General features: G+C 36.4%; 4 protein-coding genes and 1 long non-coding RNA gene across 6 annotated transcripts; 4 read left to right on the top strand and 1 right to left on the bottom strand.

Annotated features, from left to right (window-relative positions):
* Nucleotides 1-1,379: 1,379 nt before the first annotated feature.
* LOC125475410 (uncharacterized mitochondrial protein AtMg00810-like) lies at nucleotides 1,380-2,276 on the top strand. The gene has a single exon (XM_048580139.1). It carries the CDS (start codon nucleotides 1,380-1,382, stop codon nucleotides 2,274-2,276), a length of 897 nt encoding a protein of 298 aa, XP_048436096.1.
* A 1,940-nt stretch (nucleotides 2,277-4,216) lies between these two features.
* LOC125475408 (L10-interacting MYB domain-containing protein) lies at nucleotides 4,217-7,263 on the bottom strand. 2 transcript variants are annotated; one of them, XM_048580135.1, is made up of 5 exons: nucleotides 7,108-7,263; nucleotides 6,181-6,527; nucleotides 5,998-6,091; nucleotides 5,389-5,894; nucleotides 4,217-5,227 (listed from the first exon to the last, which is right to left on the bottom strand). In XM_048580135.1, exons 2-5 carry the CDS (start codon nucleotides 6,514-6,516, stop codon nucleotides 4,655-4,657), a joined length of 1,509 nt encoding a protein of 502 aa, XP_048436092.1. In that variant the 5' UTR covers nucleotides 6,517-6,527; nucleotides 7,108-7,263; the 3' UTR covers nucleotides 4,217-4,654. The 2 variants fall into 2 exon arrangements, with proteins under 2 accessions (XP_048436092.1, XP_048436093.1); XM_048580136.1 differs by having other exon boundaries at nucleotides 6,181-6,517; nucleotides 7,108-7,254.
* A 2,067-nt stretch (nucleotides 7,264-9,330) lies between these two features.
* On the top strand, nucleotides 9,331-10,351 carry LOC125475409. Its single transcript, XM_048580138.1, has one exon. The coding sequence runs from the start codon at nucleotides 9,331-9,333 to the stop codon at nucleotides 10,279-10,281; it is 951 nt and encodes a 316-aa protein (XP_048436095.1). The 3' UTR covers nucleotides 10,282-10,351.
* Nucleotides 10,352-10,463: 112 nt separating this feature from the next.
* LOC125475412 lies at nucleotides 10,464-11,305 on the top strand. Its single transcript, XM_048580140.1, has 2 exons — nucleotides 10,464-10,557; nucleotides 10,642-11,305. The coding sequence occupies exons 1-2, from the start codon at nucleotides 10,480-10,482 to the stop codon at nucleotides 11,185-11,187; spliced, it is 624 nt and encodes a 207-aa protein (XP_048436097.1). The 5' UTR covers nucleotides 10,464-10,479; the 3' UTR covers nucleotides 11,188-11,305.
* Nucleotides 11,306-11,604: 299 nt separating this feature from the next.
* LOC125475411 lies at nucleotides 11,605-14,776 on the top strand. The gene is made up of 2 exons (XR_007256799.1): nucleotides 11,605-12,373; nucleotides 12,464-14,776. It is a non-coding gene; the product is annotated as an uncharacterized LOC125475411 (long non-coding RNA).
* Nucleotides 14,777-21,476: the final 6,700 nt, after the last annotated feature.

Genomic DNA, 21,476 nt, shown 5'->3' with positions numbered 1-21,476 from the left:
TTAATATACAAATCTCAAGTTCTGGAAGTTTTTCAGTCTTTCTATGCATTCATTCGAACTCAGTTTCAAGCAGTTGTTAAAATTTTCCTATCTGATGGTGGTGGAGAATATATGAGTTTGGCTTTTAAGAAGTTTCTTAATTCAACAGGTATATTGCACTTGGTATCATGTCCTTACACTCCCCAACAGAATGGTACTGCTGAAAGAAAACACATGCATATGTTAGAAACTGCCATTACCTTACTTACCTCAGCTAATCTTCCGCATAACTTTTGGTATCATGCCTGTGCACATGCAGTTTTTCTTATCAATTGGATGCCATGTAAATCTTTTAAGTATGCAGTCTCCATTTTTCCAATTGTTCAAAGTTCAACCTATGTTGCATTCTCTGAAAATTTTTTGCACAGCCGTGTATCCTTACCTTAGACCCTATACCTCATTCAAATTAGATGCAAGAACAAATCAATGTGTATTTGTGGGATATGCCTTAGGCTAAAAGGGTGTGCTTTGTTACCATAGAGCTACGAGGAGGTTGTATATCTCCAGACATGTGGTTCATGATGAGCAGACATTTCCGTTTTATCACAGTAGTTCTTCAACTGGTGCACCGAATGTTAGATATCATCCTGTGATCGTTCCTTATGTTCAGAAATACGAGTTCCTTCACAGAGTTCTCCAGAATCCACAAAGGTTCAAGTTCCTTCTCAGCTCCAAGGTTCCTCACCCCACACTACTCTACTCTCTGCCCCAACTCTCAACTCTTTGTTGCTTGTCCATAACCCAGAGTCAATTGAGGTAGGTTCTTCTTTTTACCCAAATAATGATTCAAGTTTAGTACATGCTATATCTCATCCAGTATCTCCAAGTGAGCATCCTATGCAAACTAGACTAAAGTCAGGTGCAATTCAACGGAAGGATTATAGTGCTTATTCTGCTCATTCTCCTTTTTCTTCTTTGTCTAGTGATTTTGCATTTTGTGGATATACTGCCTTGCTCACTATTACAGAAAGTGATGAACCTTCATCATATAAAGCTGCTGTTATAAGTGCAAAATGGAGAGAAGCAATGGTGGATGAATTCACAGCTTTACAAAGACAAGGTACATGGATTCTTGTTCCTCAACCTTTGAACAGGAATATAATTGGTAGCAAGTGGGTCTACAATGTCAAGAGGGATCAACATGGTGTAATTTCCAGATACAAAGCACGGCTTGTTGCTCAAGGGTTCAGTCAAGAACAAGGGTTGGATTATGCAGATACATTTAGTCCTGTGGTACAGTTCGAATTGTGCTCGCCCTTGCTGCATCTCAAAAATGGCCTCTTAGAAAATTAGATGTGAAGAATGATTTTCTTCACGGGGATTTACAAGAAGAGGTGTTTATGAAGCAACCCCAAGGTTTCCAAGATTCTGAGCATCCTAATTATGTGTGCAAATTAGTCAAGTCCCTATATGGTTTAAAACAGGCACCTAGGGCCTGGAATTCTAAATTCACAACCTATTTGCCTACATTGGGATTTGTTGTCTTAGATTCTGATACTAGTCTTTTTGTCAAAACACAAGGTGCTGATGTAGTGATCCTTCTACTCTATGTCGATGATATTATCATTACTGGCTCTAGTTCCTTCCTGGTACAACAAGTGATTGATGCTTTAGGAGAAGTTTTTGAAATGAAGGACATGGGACAGCTTACATTTTTTTTGGGATTGCAGATTACATATCAAGCAAATGGTGATCTGTTTATATCTCAGTCCAAGTATATTCAGGATTTGTTGAAAAAGGCTGGTCTTGAGTCTTGTAAACCTTGTTCTACTCCCTGCAAGCCTCACACTCAACTACTCAAAGATGAGGGTACACCATTGCCAGCGCCAACTATGTTTCGAAGTTTGGTAGGAGCACTTCAATATCTTACATTTACTCGTCCGGACATTGCATATGCTGTGAATTATGCTTGTCAGTTTATGGCTACCCCAACAGATGTTGATTTCTCCCTAGTTAAAAGGATCCTACGATATCTTCAGGGCACTGCAGCTTGTGGTCTTACCTATTCTGCCAGTTCACAGTTACACTTGACAGCTTTTAGTGATGCAGATTGGGCCTCTGATATCAACACAAGGAGATCTACCACGGGTTATGTTGTGTTCTTAGGTCTTAATCCTATATCTTGGCAATCTAAGAAGCAAGGGGGGTATCTTGAAGTTCCAGAGGCTAAGTACAAAGCCTTAGCTAATGCAGCTGCAGATATGGCTTGGGTCCGATTGATTTTGAAAGACTTGTAGGTGTTTTTACCTCATCCTCCTCTGTTACATTGTGATAATCTATACATTGGCACTGTGCTCTAACCCTGTCTTTCATACTCGGATCAAATATTTGGACACGGATTTCCATTTTGTTCGAGAAAGGGTGCAGAAAGGGGATTTGCAGGTGGAATATATTTCCACTAAAGACCAAATAGCTAATATTTTGACTAAGGGCTTACATGGTCCCTTGTTTCTTCATCATTGTTGCAATCTCAAACTTGGTTACCCAAGTTGAGATTGAGGGGGGATATTAACCATGTAAATGCCGAGTGACAAGAGTTGTTGTAGACCATTAGATCGAAGACCGGTTAGAGAAACATTGACCATTGGATGTGAGTTAGTTAGGAGGTTACGTAATTGTTAAGACTCCTTTCTTTTATAAATAGTGAGCTGGATCATTTTCTGATGTAATCAACATTCTCTCTCTAGAAATATATACAAGACACTTCATTTGTTTCTCTCTCTAAAATCTCTCTTGATTAGTACCGTCATTGTTATCAACCCGGGGTTGCGACCGCTGGAGTTCGGAACATCGCCAATATTATTGTCGAGGTCCGTCATCTTAGAGGCGTTTTTGGCATAATTTGGGCCTCCGAGCTCCACAATCTGCCACTCCCAATGGACCTTCGCTCGAATCAGCTTATTGATCTTGTCGTTGAGGTCGCATGTCTGATGCTCCCCGAGGGCTTCGTTCTGGATCTCGGCGACCTTTCGGCCGATTTCCCTCTATGATTTGCTGCCGCCATCTAGAGGCCTCAGCGAGGTCGCGAGACTCGGAGGCGAGGTATGGGCGTCGCTCTTGGCTTCTTCTTTTCTTCGGCTTTGAGGGCAATGAATCGATTGAGCACCGACTGCGTTTTCTCTTCGTTACGAGCCAGTGCAATTAATTTGCAGTAGATATTGATTCAGGCGAGAAGCGTAGTGGAATTTGATTAAAACCTAAAACTAACCCTAGTTGGAGAATGCAAAGTGTGCAGTCTTGGATAATCGGTGATTTTTTGTTCAACCTTGAGAGCGAAATAGTGGCTGTTAACCGCGAAAGGTGAAAATTTATAACTGTTGAACTTAACTGATATTAGCAGAAGCTTTGGGTGCGGCGGTGGATGGTGGGGTTAGGTGCAAGTTGATCTGGGGAGAGAGAAGGGAGGGGAGGTGAAGAGGGTGGAGGAGAGGGCGGATGACGATCAGGGAGGTGAAGAGGGAGAAGTGGGAGGGATCAGGAGAGTCGAAGAGGGAGGGGAAGAGAAAAGAATTTTTTTTATATAGTTTTTTTATTTTTTTTAATATTCACGTACCATTGACACGAGACGTTGAGTCATTGTCCACGTGCGCATCACGTCATATGGTTAATAGCTATTTTAACAGACAGCTTAATGAATATATGAAAATGTTCTAAAATTACGATTTTAGGTACGAGATTGAATGAAAAAAACTTGATGTATAAAATGTTAAAAACCAATAAACTTTTAGGATGGTAGGAACACCAATATTAAACTTCAAACACAAAATAGTCACACGAAATAAGTAAATTTTTTTTTAAAGATGTTTTTCTTCACATTTGGTAGCGTTGGCTGGTCCCAAATTAAAAGACGCATTTTTCAATTGTGGAGAAAAATTGTACGCTAGTATAATTCTATTTTCCGGGTACTATGACATGGGCAATAATGTATATCTGTTAGCGCATGATGTGATAATAGATAATGTGGTATCCCTAAACTACAAATTTTTACCACTTTTGACTCCTATATCGCACAATTCAAAGTGAAGTAAAAAGTTCACCAGAAAAAGAAGTTGAAGTGAAAAGAGCTGGAGACTTTGCAAGAGTTTCATCTTAATCATGGATAAAACCTTGTTCGTTGTTGTATTGGTACAAATATAATGAATTAACATGTGTATCGTTTAAGGCTAAGGAAGCTGCATGACAGAAACAAGGATATTCTATTACGTCGATCGAAGACGTGTGATTGACTTACATTCTCCAAGTGCTAAATTACTCACTAATGTATGGCTGGATCATGGATGGATGAAAATCCAAACAGCTTGAAGCATATATACATATAGGGTAAAATGCATACCGATTAGTCTATCCGACTCAAATCAGCCGTCAGCTTCAAACTTATTGTACTCTGCAGCTTATATCTAATTGCTTTAGTACATATCAGTTGAGAAAGGCCACTGTAACCTAATCACTTGCTGCCATATATACTCTTTCAAATTCCCCATATTAAGCTCCTCCATACATGATACTTCAGTCACAACCCAATAAACTAAAACTACCATCAGAATCAGATTCAGAGCACATAGAGAGTTGATGTTACCTTCCCTCGCACTTGTATGTTTCTGGGGCCTAAATTATACTACGTTGCCAACTGCGGCCGAAGCTTCCTCGTTAACCACTTCTTTCGTAATTTAACATCCAATGCCATAAATGTTTTTGCCTTGTTTTCATCCTCTAGCAAATCACAAGCATCTAACACAAGGTCTTCGTCCATGTCTGGTAATGCTTGTATTGCTTCAATCACACTTTCTATTGAGCCAGAGTTCATGTTCCCATCATTTCTCGTCTTATCTGACAGCGATGAAACAGCAGATGCCATCTCACGAAGAGCACTAGCCATGCCACCATCTGCTTCTCGGGATCTTTTTGGATGAGCCTGATTTGAGGAGTTTTCTAGTTGACGCCTTTTCTTATGGGACATAAGGCTCGACTCCTGCACCTCAACAACATCATCCTCGGCGGAAACTGATGTAGATGCAGACTGAAGACTAGTTAACGCTCCACAGAATCTGGCGCCCTCAACTTGATTTTGTTGCTCTACATCTTGACCTGAATAGCAGTCTCTGTCATCAAGACTTGGATCACATATCATGCATAAATCTTTATAATATGGGACAGGTCGGGTCATGAACTGCCGTGCATCAGTATGTTCCTGCATGTTACGATAACAATATTTTCTTCTGACTCTGAATAATGAAACAAAGATAATCATCATGATTAACCGGGAGGAACTCAATGGGAATATTATGTGCAATACATAAATAATAAAAGTCTTCAATTGAATAAGTATGCGGTATTTGAATAGATAATTACCTTAATATAATCCTGCCAAACATAATCATCAGCTGTCACCATATGGCGCTTATCATCCCAACTAAAGCCATCTAATTCAAGTAGATTCTTTATAACATTATATTGCCTTTTCAGAGTTTTGTGCCGATTTTTAAGAACATCCATATCATAATTAAAGCCAAACTTAGTGTTGAATAATGCAATCATCTCCTTCCAAGCTTGTTTACGAAACACACCATCAACCCTGCTGCCTTTCTGCACCTGTTCTTGCAAAAGGTCAATGAAATAACAGTCCATGGGCGGCTGCCAGTAAGTTCTGGAGCGATTACTAGCAGTGATTTCAGGAACACTTGTAATAGCGTGCTGCCTAACATCAAAACATTTTTCTGAGATAGTGACTCCATAATCCTCACCAACAATGATATCACGAAGAGCCTCTGCTGTGTCCTGATTAATGTTCGTCAGCTGTGTGGCTGCTGTTTTACCAGTCTCGCTTGAATGTGATGACTCCTCGGGAACATTATCACCTGGCATGAACAGGTTAAGAAGCAGAATTAAAAACTCCTGGCAAAACAATTGCTCCTAATCGTTACATATTTTTAACATTTGTATCAAGGACACAATGATTACCTTTCTCTTCGAATGCTGCGTCGCCATATATCAAACACAAATCACGGTAATAAGGGATGGTTTTTATTCTGAATGACCGTGCATCTGGGTGTACCTGAAACCATAATCTGTAAGGTCTCTTGACATGGTTAAGAGAGGGAAATTTGGAAAAGAAAAGAGAAAGGTCAGGTGATTTAAGTATACCTTAATATATCCATCCCAGGCATTATTATCAGCAGTCACCATTTGTCGCGTTTCATCCCAACTGAATCCCCTCTGATGAAGGAGGATTTTTACAGCCTTGTACAAATTCCTTAGTGTTTTGTGCCGATTTTTCAGAACATCTTTTTCATAGGGGAAGTTGAATTTTGTATTGAACAAGGATGTCATATGCTTCCAGGCACGCTTGCTAAATAAATGATCATCAAATTTATTTCCTCTGCCAACTTGCTCTAACATGAGATCAATGAAATATCGATCCATTTCAGGGGTCCAGACCGTTCTCAGGCGATCACCACCAGTTCGGGCACGGGTACCCATACTGCTGGAATCTGAGTGAGTATCAGTAAAAGAGTAATGAGCACAAAAAATCACTAAACGGCATTACATTCAGATCAAACTAATTATGATCTCTCCCATATAACAACGAAGCAAGTCTCTGCCCATGTCCTTTGTCTAGTGAATACTTATTAGTGAGGAATTCTGAATGCAATAGGATGGTTGGTTGGTTGCTTCAGAAAAAAAATGATTGAGTGATATCAAAGCATACTATAGTATCTATCTATCTGCCTTCCAATCTCAAGTCCCAATGTCTCAAACATACCTCCCTCCCAGATTTCTACGAACTTTTTGCAATCCATTTCTGGCTTACTTTGCCTAAATCCCTAGTAATTTGAAACTTGAAAGTCCCGCACCCAAACATATAGAAGAGAAAATTTCACTGCTGAGTGCTGACTGCACTCAAAGAATGTGTTAGCAGTATTAATTCATTAAGATATACCATCTTAATAAAATTCACGTTTTGAAACTTTCTCGCTCAAATCTGCACACCATATAAACTTACTTTTTATGATAATTGACAACAGGGCAAATGTAACGAATAACTCGAGGGAATAATTGGTCACTACCAACCTCGGAATCGATCGGCAAGATCTGGCTGGGGCTGCTCCTGCTGGAGTGCGTTTTCTGCGTGAACTCGGGGATAAGGTTTTCCTGGATAAGGTTGTATCCTCTTCCTAATTGGAATAGTATGCTAACCCCAACCTTAGTTACACTAACCTCTCATTGTGGGAAGCACATAAGACAATTTCTAAAGTCAAAATTTTGATTGAAAAAAAATAAAGATGTCAAATTTTAAAACATGAAATTAAATTTGAATTGATATGACAAATTTAAAATATTATTTATCTTTTATATATATATATATATATATTATAGTTGTAATCTATATATACTAGCATTTACATACACACTTTGTGTGTATAAACACATTTTTTTAGAAAATGAGAAGGAGAGAGAGAATGTGGACGGAGTGGGAGGTTTTTGTTTTTTATTTTTTTTATTATTATTATTAATTTTTTTAAATATTAGAGGTATTTTAACATCACTTGTAGGCAATGTTTTAAAGAACTCGCCTTGGGGGGGCGCTTAGGGCGCCCTTGAGGCTGGGCGAAGAGGCAAACGCCTCAGTTTTGCTGGAGTAGGTGAAATGCTTCGCCGGAGACGCCGAGGCGGCGAAGGCACGCCTCAAGGAGTCTGGACGTTTTTTTTTTTTTTTTTTTTTTTTTTTTTTAAAAACCATCCAAACCCAAAACGACGTTGTTTGGGTAAGGATTTTTAGTCTTCACCCACCATACCTTCGAATTCAACCCATTTTTCTGCCTCTACCTTTTGCCTTCTGCCTTGTTGGTTCTTCTTCTCCCGCGCGCCAGAAGCCCAGAGGCTCAGAACACTGGTCCAGTCACCACGCCGCCATCACCCCGCCGCTATCACCTCAGCACCATCAGCCCAGCCCCAGCGCCGTCAGCAAGATCCCAAAGGTTAGGGTTTCTGAAATTAGGGATTTATTTTCTGGGGAAGGTTTTGCAACTTTTGCTATAGAGGGGTTAATAGTTTTCAGGGGATTTAGTTTGCTGGTTTTGCATTTTCTGGGGAAGGTGCTCTGCGAGAAAGAGACAGAGAGAGAGAGGGAGAGAGAGGAAGAAGCAGAGTAGAAAACAGGGGACAGACAGCCCACGATTTTATTTGTCTGTGTGGCTGCCAAATTGTTTTGCACTTATAGTCTTATACCATAAACTTAATGCTTCTGCCGGCTGCCATAAATTGTGTCCGTGTGCCATAAATTGGCACTTAGATAAATTGTTAGAAATTGTTAGAAATTGGCACTAAAGGGTTAATTGTTAATAAATTAATTAAAGGATTCATTTATAAATTAATTAATAAATTGTTAGAAATTTATTAATTGTTAGAAATTGTTAGAAATTAATTAAGGGTTAATTGTTAGAAATTGTTAGAAATTGGCACTAAAGGATTAATTTATAAATTAATTAATAAATTGTTAGAAATTGTTGGAAATTGTTGGTATATAAATTAATTAATAAATTGTTGGTTCATTAATTGTATGCATGCATCTATTGTTTATTGTTTAGGGTATTGAAGAATATGGCTTCTTCTTCTAAGAAAGATTTTGCTTGGCAATGGACAAAAGATTTGGATTCTGTCACTAAGCACTTCTATTGTGTTTTTTGTAACCACAAATGCACGGGTTCAATTTCTAGATTCAAACATCACTTGGGTGGTGTAAGTTCGGGAGGAATGATAAGTTGTAAAAAAGTCCCACCCAATGTGAAGGAAGAATGTTTTGCTAATGTTATGGAAACTAAAGAAAAGAGGAAAGCTAGTCATGAGTTGTGTCGTGGTGGTGGAGAAGAAAGTGAAAGTGTCGCCATGGGCACAACAAGGACACCATATGTAAGTAGTGGGAGTGGGAGTGCGAGTGCCACACATTCACAACAAACCGGTTCTTTTCTACCACCTAGGTCAAGGGGACCACTTGATAGGTATGTTACATCGGAAGCTCGTCAAACCACGTTGAATACACCTTTCAAAAAAGAGGAAAGAAGACAAGCATCCCGAACACTTGCCCGATGGTTCTACACTAGTGCCATTCCATTCAATGCGGCAAACAATGAATATTATGTTAATGCAATGAAATTGGTGTCCAATTTTGGTCCCGGCTTTGATGCTCCTACAAGCCAAGAATATAGAACTTAGATGCTTAAAGAAGAAGTTGATGATGTACAAAGTATGATGAAAGAACATCAAAAGGCTTGGAAGAGATATGGATGCACTATTATGTCGGATGGATGGTCGGATGGCAAAAGTAGATGTTTAATCAACTTTCTTGTCAATAGCCCTCAAGGTACTTGGTTCTTGAAATCGGTTGATGCATCGGCCTCTATTAAGAATGGAGATTTATTGTATGGCAATTTGGATGACGTTATTCAAGAAATTGGGAAGGAGAATGTGGTTCAAGTTATATCTGACAATGCTTCGAACTACAAGAATGTCGGGGCAAAACTTATGGAGAGGAAAGAGAAGGTGTGGTGGACTCCATGTACGGCTCATTGCATTGATTTGATGCTAGAAGATATTTCTAAGATGGCATGGTTTGATGACACACTCAAACGTGCTAGGTGTATTTCAAAGTATCTATATGGGCATCAATGGGTACTAGCTTTGATGAGAAAGTACACTAACAATTCGGAAATTCTTCGTCCGGCGGTCACTAGGTTTGCCACTTCTTTCCTTACACTACAAAGCTTACAAAAGCAAAAGGAAAATCTTGTTGCTTTGTTTACCTCTCAAGAATGGTTGGAAAGTACCTATGCAAAATCCCGTGAAGCAAAGTTGGCTAAGCATCATGTGTTATATGATCGTGAGTTTTGGGGTCGAGTTTCCTTTTGCATTAAGGGCGTTCTTCCTCTTGTTTGTGCTTTGAGAGAGGTTGATTCGGAGGAGAGACCCCCCATGGGTTTTATATATGAGTTGATGGATGCTGCAAAAGAGAAAATTGCAAGCAATCTTAACAAAGTGGAGAAAAAATATATGCCTATTTGGAGAAAGATAGATCGTAGATGGGACGATCAACTTCATCAACCACTACATGCGGCGAGCTATTACTTAAACCCACAATTTCGATATAAGGATAATTTCTCAGATACTGATGAAGTGCGAAATGGGTTGTTTGCTTGCATGGATAGGATGCTTGGGAAAGGGAAAGAACGTGAAGAGGCCGATGTTTAATTGGATTTATTTACTAATAAGCGTGGTCCATTTGCGGATTCTATGGCTATGCAAACTAGGAAAAAGCGAACACCAATTAAGATTTAATTAGTTAATTGTTAATACCCTTTTATCATTAACCTTTAAATTACTTACCTTATTAATATTATTTTTTTAGCGGCTTGGTGGGAGCGCTTTGGGCATAAAACACCCGAGTTAATGAAATTTGCTATCCGAGTTCTAAGCCTTACTTGTAGTGCATCGGGATGTGAGAGGAATTGGAGCACATTTTCAATGGCAAGTAAATATATTATTAGTATCTTAAGTGTCATTTTTGCTTAAAATATTTAGACTTGAATAATAGAATTGATTTATCTGTAGATTCATACAAAAAGAAGGAATAGGCTTGAACACAAAAGGCTTAATGCTTTAGCCTATGTCAAGTACAATTTGGCTTTACAACAAAGAAGTAAGAAAAGGATGGAGAAGTATGATCCTATTGTTGTGAAAGAAATTGCCTCCGATGATGAATGGATAACAGAGATAGAAGATCCCGTTCTTCCGGAAGATCCTACATGGCTTGAGGATGAGTTATTGTATAATGTTGAGGCTGTAAGGAATGTGCCAACCCCGATTTATGAAGGTGGCTCATACATTCGAGAGCCTAGAGAGTCTTCTCCTCCTCCTCCTCCTCGTGAGCCTACTCCTCCTCCTTCTCCTCGCGAGCCTACTCAACCTCAGGGTCCTATTACATACAAAAGAAAACGGGGTAATGAAGAATCCTCAAGTAGAACTAGAAGAAATGTGGAATATGATTCGGAAGATTCTTTTGATGAAATGATGAGATACCCGACAAGTTCATCTAGAGTTGGCAATGAAGAGGATGATGTTGCCTTTTATTTAGATGAAGAGGATTTAGATGAATGATTTATATCTTTGTTTGTATTTTGATTTATATGAAGATGATTTGGATGAATGATTGTTTTCTTTGTTTGTATTACCTTTTGAATGATGAATTTGGGTGATATTACCTTTGAATGATGAATTTAAATGATATTATCTTTTGAATGACTATGGATTTGAATGAAAAATTGAGAATGGATGTTTATTTTACATAGTATTATTTTTTATACAATTATATGTATAATATATAAAACATATATATAAAAAAAGATTAAATCCTGTAAGGCTTCGCCTCACGCCTAGGCTGGGCTTCGCCTCGTAGGCTGGGCTTCGCCTTGGACGCCTCACCCACGCCTCACGCTTTTAATACATTGCTTGTAGGTGAGGATTCAATAAAAACAGTAAAATTTGGATTTGTGAAATTACATTATTGCCCATCTTTTTTTTTTTTTTTTTTGTGTGATAGAAGACTAATTTGTCTTTTCATTCTCCTTTGGTTGACAAAAAAATTTTTATTAATTAATAGAGATAAAGGAAGAATGCTAGTTTAGTGAAGCATTCAGAAATGCCAAGAATGTCGCTTTGTTTTCTTCACTATTGAAATCCAATAAAAAGGAAAAAATGAGGACAAACTAGTAAAAAAAAAAAATAACTGAATAAAAAAAACTGTATTTCAAGAAAAAAAAATCAAAGCAAAAAGTAAATACGTGTTGAAAAAGATGAACGAAGAATAAACGCGAACCAGCTGATAGTTTTCTCTGTAGGATCCTTACGATTTGGACCAAGTTCAGTGGGAGGTTCAACAGTAACTACCCACACTACACTAATATTTAGAGATGAATAATTGGAAGGAAATCAATTTTCGTTTTCAGCAAATTAGTGTGGTTTCTCGTTCCAAACAGAAAAGGATTGAAAAAAAGAGTCACAGATCTCCTTCTTTGTTTTTGCCGTTCAGGGTTTTGTGCTCTGCATGCAAGGGGTAAAAAAACCAGAGCTTTTTGGTTTGAGAAAGCGCACGTCCCTAAATTTGCTCCACGTTTGAGCGTTAACAACAACACGATGCGCTTACATGGACAGAAAAACTGCCATTCTGCTATCATAGATGGGTACAAAACTTACGTCGGGTGTGTGTCTCGGAAACTCGACTACATGCGATCATGAGAGAAGCACACCCATCATTGCCCCTCCCATAAATCGAACTTGTGCAAAGGTATGTGAATCCATGGATATCTGTTTGATTTGGAAGATCATTTACATGGTACTGATATCTGTTTGATTTGGATTAATTCTTGACTTCCAGGTTTGCTTTGGACCGTTGTTTCGGTTCTCCGAATCGTCCATGCAGTTGGAGCACTCCGCTTTCGAAATTAGTGGTGGTTCCAATCACCGACCTTTTTTTTTTCTTTCTTTCACTGGATCAAACAGTTTAACGTTCACAGATAGTGGATAGGTATGTCTTTGTTTCTTGCAGTTGCAGATTTATGAAGAAAGACGAGAACGTGCTTATGGTGCCTGCTAATCGTCTTTATATGATGCAAGTTAACATGTAGACTTTATGTTATATTAACTTGTATGATGCAAGTTAACATAACATTGTGTAAAAAATAATTTTGGTGCCTGCTAATCGTCTTTGTAAAATTTAGCTTAGTAGTTTGATCTATTTGTCCCCTTTCTCCTTTGTACAGAATATCTAATAAAAGTTATTTGAAGCTGCATCATCTCTTATCAGGTAATACAATGGAGAAGCTACAAGTGATGCATTTTACATTGGATATGAGGCATCAACAAATTAATGCTGGATAGAGACATGGAGGTATGGGTAATATGGTTTGAACTTTCTATTGTTTAGATTTTGGTAACAAAAGCAAATTTAAACAGCTCAAAATGGCAACAAAATGCAAAGTAAGGGGGTTTTACATTTGATTGAGCTTCTCAATTCACTCTAATTAGATATGAATATTTTTTTTCTTCCTTTTTGCCAGTGTCTGTACATTTTAATTACTACACTATGCTCATTCAAACACACTGCATACTATAATCATTCAAACACACTACATACTATACTCATTCATACACTCCCTTGCAGCTATGGAAACAAGTATTAATGTTGTGGCGGCATTAAATTGATACAATAGTTCAGGTGGAATGGAAAAGTGTAGGATACATGTCAAGAAAAATAGTAGACATTGTACTCTGAAACCACAAACCCTATCAACTCCATCTTTTATCTTGCTGCTTATTGTGCGGGTGCAGTTGGTTTCCTCCTTCCATTTTGGTATTGACTTCATTTTTCTCTGCAAATATAGGTAGTTGATTTTGGGTGAGAATGACTCTCTTTTGTTTAACATTGTGTAATTGTAGTAAGAAATTACTCTTTCTTTTTCTGCTTTCATTAGATTTCATCATCAAAATCATTCAACTTTCCTTGATCAATTTGACAGCATCACAGTTATGCTCTTAAATTCTTTTTTTTTTTTTTTTTTTTTTTTTTTTTGATACTTTGCATTATTTGTTGTTTATAAACTGAAAGTTTCAATGTGTGAAGGTTTGGGCATATGTCAAAGAGGGCATCATGGCTTGGACTTATGCTTCAAGAAGACTCATGACTCATCTGTAATCGAAAAATCATAGTTCATGTTTTAATTGATTTCCTTTTTCATAATTTCAAATGAACTTGATCTCACATATATTGAGTTCTGTATTTTCTAACTATAATGCATAAAGCTGTGGCAGAAGTCCGTATAACGGAAATTGTGAATTAGCTAGGTAGGTAAATGGGTTTGGAAAATAACAAAAAGCTTCAGCAGCCATCTGAGTTTGTGATTGGTCTGCAACTTTTACAATTACATTATTATGTGGTAAGCTAGCAAAGAAGAAGAACTATAATTGTGTGGACAAATTGGTTTAATGCAAGTGATAGTACCAATTTGTGGTACTGTATCATAGTATAATATCTACTATTTGTGATGGAGTGATTTTTCAATTACAGATGTGATAGAGTGAGTGGTATTGTATGTGATCACATATCTTTGTAGATTGTTTAATAACTAAAATTGTTCCTTGTAGTTTGAATTTGTCAAAATCAAAGTCAAGTTCATTGTTACCTGGTGCATGTTCCGCCAATGCTTTGGATGATTGTGTTTGTGGATGGTATGACTCAAACCCATTCTTGGCTTCATAACGTGGATGTTGAATGGTACTTTTAGTTTTATATGCAAACAAAATCTAACCTTATATTTGCTTTTGTTTGTTTTGGGATTAATAGAGCTGAGTAGATTTGGATTAAATTTTGGTTGAACAGATTGTGTAGTTGCGAGTCTTGATCTGATGGATAGGATTGAATGAAAAAATCGTGGAGCATGAGAACCATGGAAGCATTGTAAAACTGCTCTGATGGATAGGATTGTGTTGTTGAGATTATGGCAGAACCAGTGCCCCCTGTCTTGCCCAATATTGGAACAATCCAACAAGGAATACAATGCAAAGATTAAAGGGAGTAGGTTGTTAACCATTGCCGATCTTAATTTTGCCTTCCCACTCCATCTCATCTCTCTCCTTTTTAGTATCTAACCGTGTAACTTTCAAACCTTTTGTAGTAATTTTTCAGTTCTAAGAGTAATTCTCCAGTTAATTGCTTAATCTTTTAATTTTTGCAAGCATATTTTCTTTTGAGCATTCTAATTTTTCTTATGACATAGTTTCTAATTATTGTTAAAATGCGATCTATGAGATAACATTTTCATAGTGTCTAATTTTATTCATGTGTATTTTTTTTTTCTTTTCTTTTTCTTTTTCATGTGCATAAGCAAATGTACATGCAAAGGCATGGTATGTGCTTTTTTTTCTTGTTTGATTTACTTTTATTTTTATTGAGATTTGGTCCATATTAAATTGTAATTGATATTCTAAACTTTACTACTTATGTGGTTTTCGTAACCCAACATGTGAAGGGTTAATTCTATTTTTAGGTTGAAAGAAAATATGGTGTATGAGTGCTTTCAATTCTTTTCTCATCTCTAAAGTGAATACTACAGCTATAATTGAAATTCTTCTTGAATTGGTTGTATACAACAACACTTGCCTTCTCTGTTCTATTTAGTGCCCATATCTATAAAATGGACACACACCCATAATTTATAAAATAATCACTTAAAAAATACAAGAATATCTAAAACAATACATTTTTAGAACCCGTAGCTCTCGTGATGCAAAAATGCCTCTTGCACGCGGAGAGGCTAGTTTAGTATTTTAAAACAAAAGATAAGTATAAAAATTATGAAAAACATTTATTAATTACTAAAAATAGATTTGAAGCTGCTGTCAAACTTGACAACAACTTCCTCTCCTTTCCATTTCATGCCACATAATTGTCATGTCAGTTCGAAAACACTAATAATGTTCTATTTTACCGTTATTACTGATGTAAACTTTTTGACAACTCCTTTAGAGATGCTCTAACATCTTAACGAAAAATTATCATATATAGCCAAAATTTACTATCTACTCTCATAAATGTCAATTTTTATAAAAACTATCAATTATAACAAAAAATATTAAATAGACTTAAATGCCCTAAAAATTAATTTAGATTGCCGAAAAGTGTATTTCACACCAGCAAAGTTTTATCACATGTAAATATTTCCAGAACATTAACAACACCAACGCCGGCTCACATTCCCGAAGGGATGATGGAAAGATATTGACCTTTTTTTTTTTTCAAATTCAACAGAAATTAAAAGAGCCTTTCTTGTATAAATATTTTTTTTTATGTTAAATTAACTTCCTGATTGGAGTTCTTTGACTCGTTTCATGACGATTTCATCTAAATGGATGAGAGATGCTTTATTCTTTTTAGTTTTTACTAAGATCAAAACGAAGCTATATAATTTCCGTTATTTGTATTGCCTTTTATTAATGGTCATAACTAATAGGTTGATATATTCAGAGAACAATTTTCTTCACAAATGAATTAAAATCCATCAGAGCCTGTAAATTTTCATAATTTTATAAAATAGAGTTTGGAATTTAGGGTCTTTGTTTGTGGAGAAGCTGCTCATTCACTACAAAAGAAAAGGACGAAGCCTAGAGTTTGGATTTTAGGTCTATCGTTTTTAAGTTTGAGGGTAATTGGGTTGACATTTACAAAATTGGAGGCTAAAATTTGACCTGGTATTTTTTTTTTCTTTTTAGTACAAACGTATAGGCTGGCAAATCTATTTCTTTTTTGGTAGAAACGTACAAGCTGAATTAATAAATTAATTGTAAACTCATCATTCATTTTATTCAACAATACAACTAATCATTTAATTAAGGTTTATTTTTACCTATATCCCTTAGAACTCTATTTTGATCTCTCTTTGTACTCTGTAACTCAAAAGTCATGACTTTACTCTATAAAACTCAAAATTTGTTCCACTTTGACTTGTGGACTCTCTCCTCTCCCTGAAACTTATAGGCAGCCTCCTGAAACATATATGGGACCTAATACCCAATAAGAATATGCGACATGTGCAATAAATCTTCATTATGCGTTAACATTTAACAATAAGAGAATATTAAGTTTAAAGAAAACTGAAGAGATGAAAAGAAAAAAAAATTGATTAGACTGGTGCACCCAAATCAAAACAACATAAGAAATTAACAAATCTAAGGCAATGCAGAATGAATTTTAAGTTTTATAGAGACGACTTTCAAGTTTTATGAGGCAAAATTAGATCAAAATCGAGTTCTAGGGGACAAAGTAAAGCGAACTTTGAGTTTCAAAGAGTAAAGTGATGACTTTTGAGTTACAAGGAGCAAAGTGAGATTAAAATAGAGTTCCAATAGCGTATCTAAAAATAAGCTTTTAATTAAACACTATTTACATGGCACATAAGTTGAGGGATAGGCTGAGAGTTTTATGACTTTAGTTTAACAAGGTAAAATAGGTTACATGCAGGTAAACTTGAACTGACCCGTTATTTTAACAAATGTTTAACGAGTTGACCCGATAAAAGACCCGACACGTTAAACCTCGACTCTAAACTTGTTTTTTTTTCCGCATCGTGTCATGTCAGGCTAACGTGACGTGTCTTGCATAAAATTGCTAGATCTATGCTCAATGTGGAAGGTGGTGCAGTTAATTAGGCGAGTATTGGAAAGTAAAGAAAAGTAAAATCTGACAAGATTTTTCTAATATCCGCCACCTAAAGTTAATATTGTAGTAGTGTTAGGCAAGTATTGGAAAGTAAAGAAAATTAAAATCTGGGCACCCATTAATTTAGTGGGTTGCACCTGATACCACTATCAAGTAAGTTGGATATGGGTAGACGCAGTAAGCTGATAAATGAGTTTGATGGGTTATGGATTGTTATTTATCCATTCGTTCATGGACATGGGTTGGTCCAAATCCACTCGTTTTTGCCCAATGCTCTTTGGATTGATACGGATGAATGACACAACAACTCAATTCAACTCCAATAAATAACTGGTTTGAGATTGAATTGGATTTGGACGAGTATTTACTTCTTTTTAGTTTGGGTTTGAAATTTTAAGAACCCGTACTTTTAGAAAATATATTTATACGATTATTTGAAGGTAACGTGTGTGTGTATATATATATGTGTGTATGTATATATATTTATATGTATATACTTTTATTGGTTGAACTACATGTTTATATATTTATTTTATTACATATTTTCTAGCTTTTGTTTGCTGAGCACTTAGTTTGGTGTTTGTAGTTAGCCGTATTGGTACACGTGGAAGTCTACAAACTTGAGCTGGAGGACAATGTTTTCATATAGCTTTGTAGATACATGAGATTAAAGCTGGAGGTCGCATTGAGATTGCATACAATGGACAGGTGTGTATGACTTATGAAATTTTAGCATGAGCTGTCGATACAAGGACTATGGTTAACCAATTGGAGCCAAAGCTATCATGGGCCGCCCATTTGAACCAATCAGAGGACTCTCTTAGCCGACTTCCTTTACTATAAATAGGGTAGTTACCGTTTGGTTTTGGAAGGGGAACTTTTAGAATTTGCATGGAGCAGGCAAAAGGTTTAGTTATATATAGAGAGCTTCAGAACTGAAACTAGAGGGAGAAAGTTACCATGGGTATTTGATAGAGATCGGATTATAGGGTAGAAGGTTTTTATATAAGGGAAATGATTAAACAGCAGCAAACTGAGAGATGGCTTGTGGTGTTAATCAACAGCATGCAATGTAGGCAGGGATAGATACAGAATGAAATGGAAAATATAAGGACTATGTCGTGCATGCAACAAGAGTTCATGTAGACATTATATATATTTATATATAGAGAGAGAGAGATTAGAAAATAAAAGAGAGTGGAGAAATAGATGACGATCAAGGAGCTTATTTAAGTACGTGGAGTCTAGCTATTGCGGTAGTGATATGATTCTTCGTTTTAGCTTTAGAATCCAGGTAGGGGAAATACAGCAAACCTTTACGGAAATTGATTATATTAAATTTCGTGAAGTACGATAATATTCTTGATATTTTTGGTTGATTAATGTGATTGAATATTAATTGGCTAATTGCTTCCGTTAAGTGTTTACTTGTTATTGGTTATGGAATTATTGCTGGAATGCTATTCGTTGAGAATATACTGTGAAATATGTGAAAGATAAAATGACATTATATGTGCATCATTCATGTTGATGTGGTTGGAATTTTAGTATTTAGATTGGAAGTATGGAAATGAGGGTAGTTGGAAAGGATCTTTTGTGTAGTTGAATCTATTCATTGTGAAACCAGTTCCAGGCGAGCCCAGTGTGCACATTATAATAGGATCGACGAGAATTGTCGATGTGGGTGATTTGGGCTAGAGATCAATGAAATAGATAAGATAACTAGCAAAAGGGGTTTATGAACTTGGGATATCATATGGGGGTCAGTTTCTATAATAGAACATTTGAACCACCTCTGCAAGGGTAAAATGCATGGTATGGGATGTGCAAGTCTGCATGTTTTATTATATAAATTAACAGGGGTAGTTGAAGAGGTTGCATTGCATTCATGCATTATTGTCAATAATGATTTGATATTTGGCTATATGATTTCATGACACTTAACTTAATATTGTCAATTTACTGTGATAAGGTTATGTCCCCATTGAGCTATTAAAGCTCATCCCTCTATTGTTATGCAGGTTTAGGAACTAGACATTCAAGAGGGTAGGCAGGATGAGATCGGATTAAATTGGAGTAGAGAAAGTATATTCATCTATTTATTGTAGGTTGTAAAGAATTCTTGATTTGTTTAAGAATCATGAATTATTTTTATAAGAGGAATTTATTTTCCAACCCATTCTAATTTCCTTTTATTTATTGAGCTTTTAACCCACGTTTTGGATTCGAGTTTGAGTTTTTATTATCGACCCCAGGTCTGGAACGTGACAGAAATTGAGTTAGATATAGACAGATTCAGGTTGACCCAACCTCAATTGCACCTCTAATATGGATCATTGTGTAATGTAGGGGTGGTTCGGTATGGGATACCGAACCGAAAGTAGTATCTCGAATCCCAAACCGAAATCTTTTGGGACGGGAATTTGAAGACCAATCCCAAACCAAAATTTCGGGAATCCCGAAATATTTTCTGGATTTCGGAACAAATCGGGAATCCCAAATTAAAATATGAAATTATGAATTATTCTTCAAATATATAATTTAAGAACACATTCATGAACTAGGAATGTCATTTCATTCACACTACCATTTAATCAAATATTGGCATGCTTGATTGTTTTTATCAGAGTCAAAATTCAAATTAATTAAACCCTTTTGACAATCTGTTAAGAGACAAAAGAATCAAACCTTCTAAAATCATTAGCCATGACAGCAGCAATAATAAAATCCAAATGAATATCAAACAGAACATGAAAAATATGCAAGGTGTAAGACATTCCAGGTTGCAGAGCATGAATTAGAAACTACTAGCATCAATTATAAAAGAATAATATATAATATATATGTATAAATTAATAATATATAATTTCGGTTTGGTATGGGATTCCCGAAATATTGAGAAGCCAATCCCAAATCCCATACCAAAATTTCGGGATCGGTTTGGGATAGCATCCCGAAAATTTCGGGAATTTCGGTTCGGGAAATTTTTGGTTTGGGATCGGGATTTTTTCGGTTCGGTTTGGGATTTTCGGGAATTTTTTCCACCCCTAGTGTAATGTATGCAATTGTATTAATTAGAGCAATTGCTACGTTTATCTTTCTGGGATATCCATGTTTAAATGTTCCCATGTTTTTCATCTTTAGGGTTTTCTCATTTTCTTGCTACCGCCTCTTTGTCCCCTAAGATTTTAATTTAAACTTTTAGGCTTTCTCTTGCTCTATTATCTATCACCACATAATTTTAATCGCATTGGCCACATTACTTTTTTGTATTGTCCATACTATTAAAGGTTTACGTTGAAATTTTTTGATTCTATTGTAGGCCTGATTTAATTGAACAATATAAAGGATAGGGAGAGGGGGTGCGGCGACAATAGAGAGAAAAGAGACGTGTGATTTTAAGGTGTGTGTTATCTCACCCCCATTATGCCTTTATTTATAGTAGCAGGGAAGGTAATTCTTTGCCCCAGTAAGATTACAACTCTAAAATGATAATATCTATTCTAAGAGATATGATAGAATCTCACAAGGATATCCAAGCTAACATAGGATTTACACAATCACATTCTTAAACTATTAGGTCTCCAACACTTCCCCTTAAGTGTGTAAATACTCAAGTAAATGGCGTATTAAGTCTTCAGCGATGAAGTAAGATCGGTTGATGAAGTCGTCCGTACAACGAGTGAATGTGAGTTTTAAATCAGTGGAAGAATGCATAAAAGGTAAAACTCACAAAATCTTGCTATGGTATAACCCAGGGTAGGTTAAAAACTCATAGACTAAGGAGAAAAGTGAGAAGTTGCATTAAGTCAAAACTATACGTCTTATAGATGCAAGTAGAAAGCTCACAAGGGTATGAACAACCAAGATGGGTGCCTCGTCAAAACCTAGTTAGGTAGCAAAAACCTAATGGCGAAAAAAAGCTTCTAATCATAGGAGAAAAGTGCATTAAGGTCAAGTGAGTATAGTTTTGGATACACCCCCTGAATTTGACAAAACTTCCAAATGAGAACTACAAGCATTGGTTATGAATAGTCAAGCATACCAATTCCTTAGACAAGCTTCTGGAAGGTTGACTTCGGTAGTGACATCATGCAGAGATCGATAATGTTATTTGAAATCGGATTGCATGACTTCAATCTCATGATGCTTTGTTGATGTGATGTAGACGCAATAT

Source organism: the organism of the source record quoted next, unplaced genomic scaffold, assembly GCF_019419815.1.
Source record: "Pyrus x bretschneideri cultivar Hongxiangsu unplaced genomic scaffold, Pyrus_bretschneideri_v1 Contig148, whole genome shotgun sequence".
Taxonomy (NCBI): Eukaryota; Viridiplantae; Streptophyta; class Magnoliopsida; order Rosales; family Rosaceae; genus Pyrus; species Pyrus x bretschneideri.
The sequence above is the reverse complement of the archived record's forward strand: the minus strand, read 5'-3'. Positions and strand labels throughout refer to the sequence as shown.

Bases quoted from the DNA above. Each gene is read 5' to 3' on its own strand.
- LOC125475410 (XM_048580139.1), top strand. From the start codon at position 1,380: ATGAAGCAACCCCAAGGTTTCCAAGATTCTGAGCATCCTAATTATGTG.
- LOC125475412 (XM_048580140.1), top strand. From the start codon at position 10,480: ATGAAATTTGCTATCCGAGTTCTAAGCCTTACTTGTAGTGCATCGGGA. The intron at 10,558-10,641 runs GCAAGTAAATAT...ATTTATCTGTAG, and splicing joins ATTGGAGCACATTTTCAATG to ATTCATACAAAAAGAAGGAA.
- LOC125475408 (XM_048580135.1), bottom strand. From the start codon at position 6,516: ATGGGTACCCGTGCCCGAACTGGTGGTGATCGCCTGAGAACGGTCTGG. The intron at 5,895-5,997 runs GTAATCATTGTG...TGTTCATGCCAG, and splicing joins CGCAGCATTCGAAGAGAAAG to GTGATAATGTTCCCGAGGAG. The intron at 5,228-5,388 runs GTAATTATCTAT...CGTAACATGCAG, and splicing joins TTTGGCAGGATTATATTAAG to GAACATACTGATGCACGGCA.
- LOC125475409 (XM_048580138.1), top strand. From the start codon at position 9,331: ATGTCGGATGGATGGTCGGATGGCAAAAGTAGATGTTTAATCAACTTT.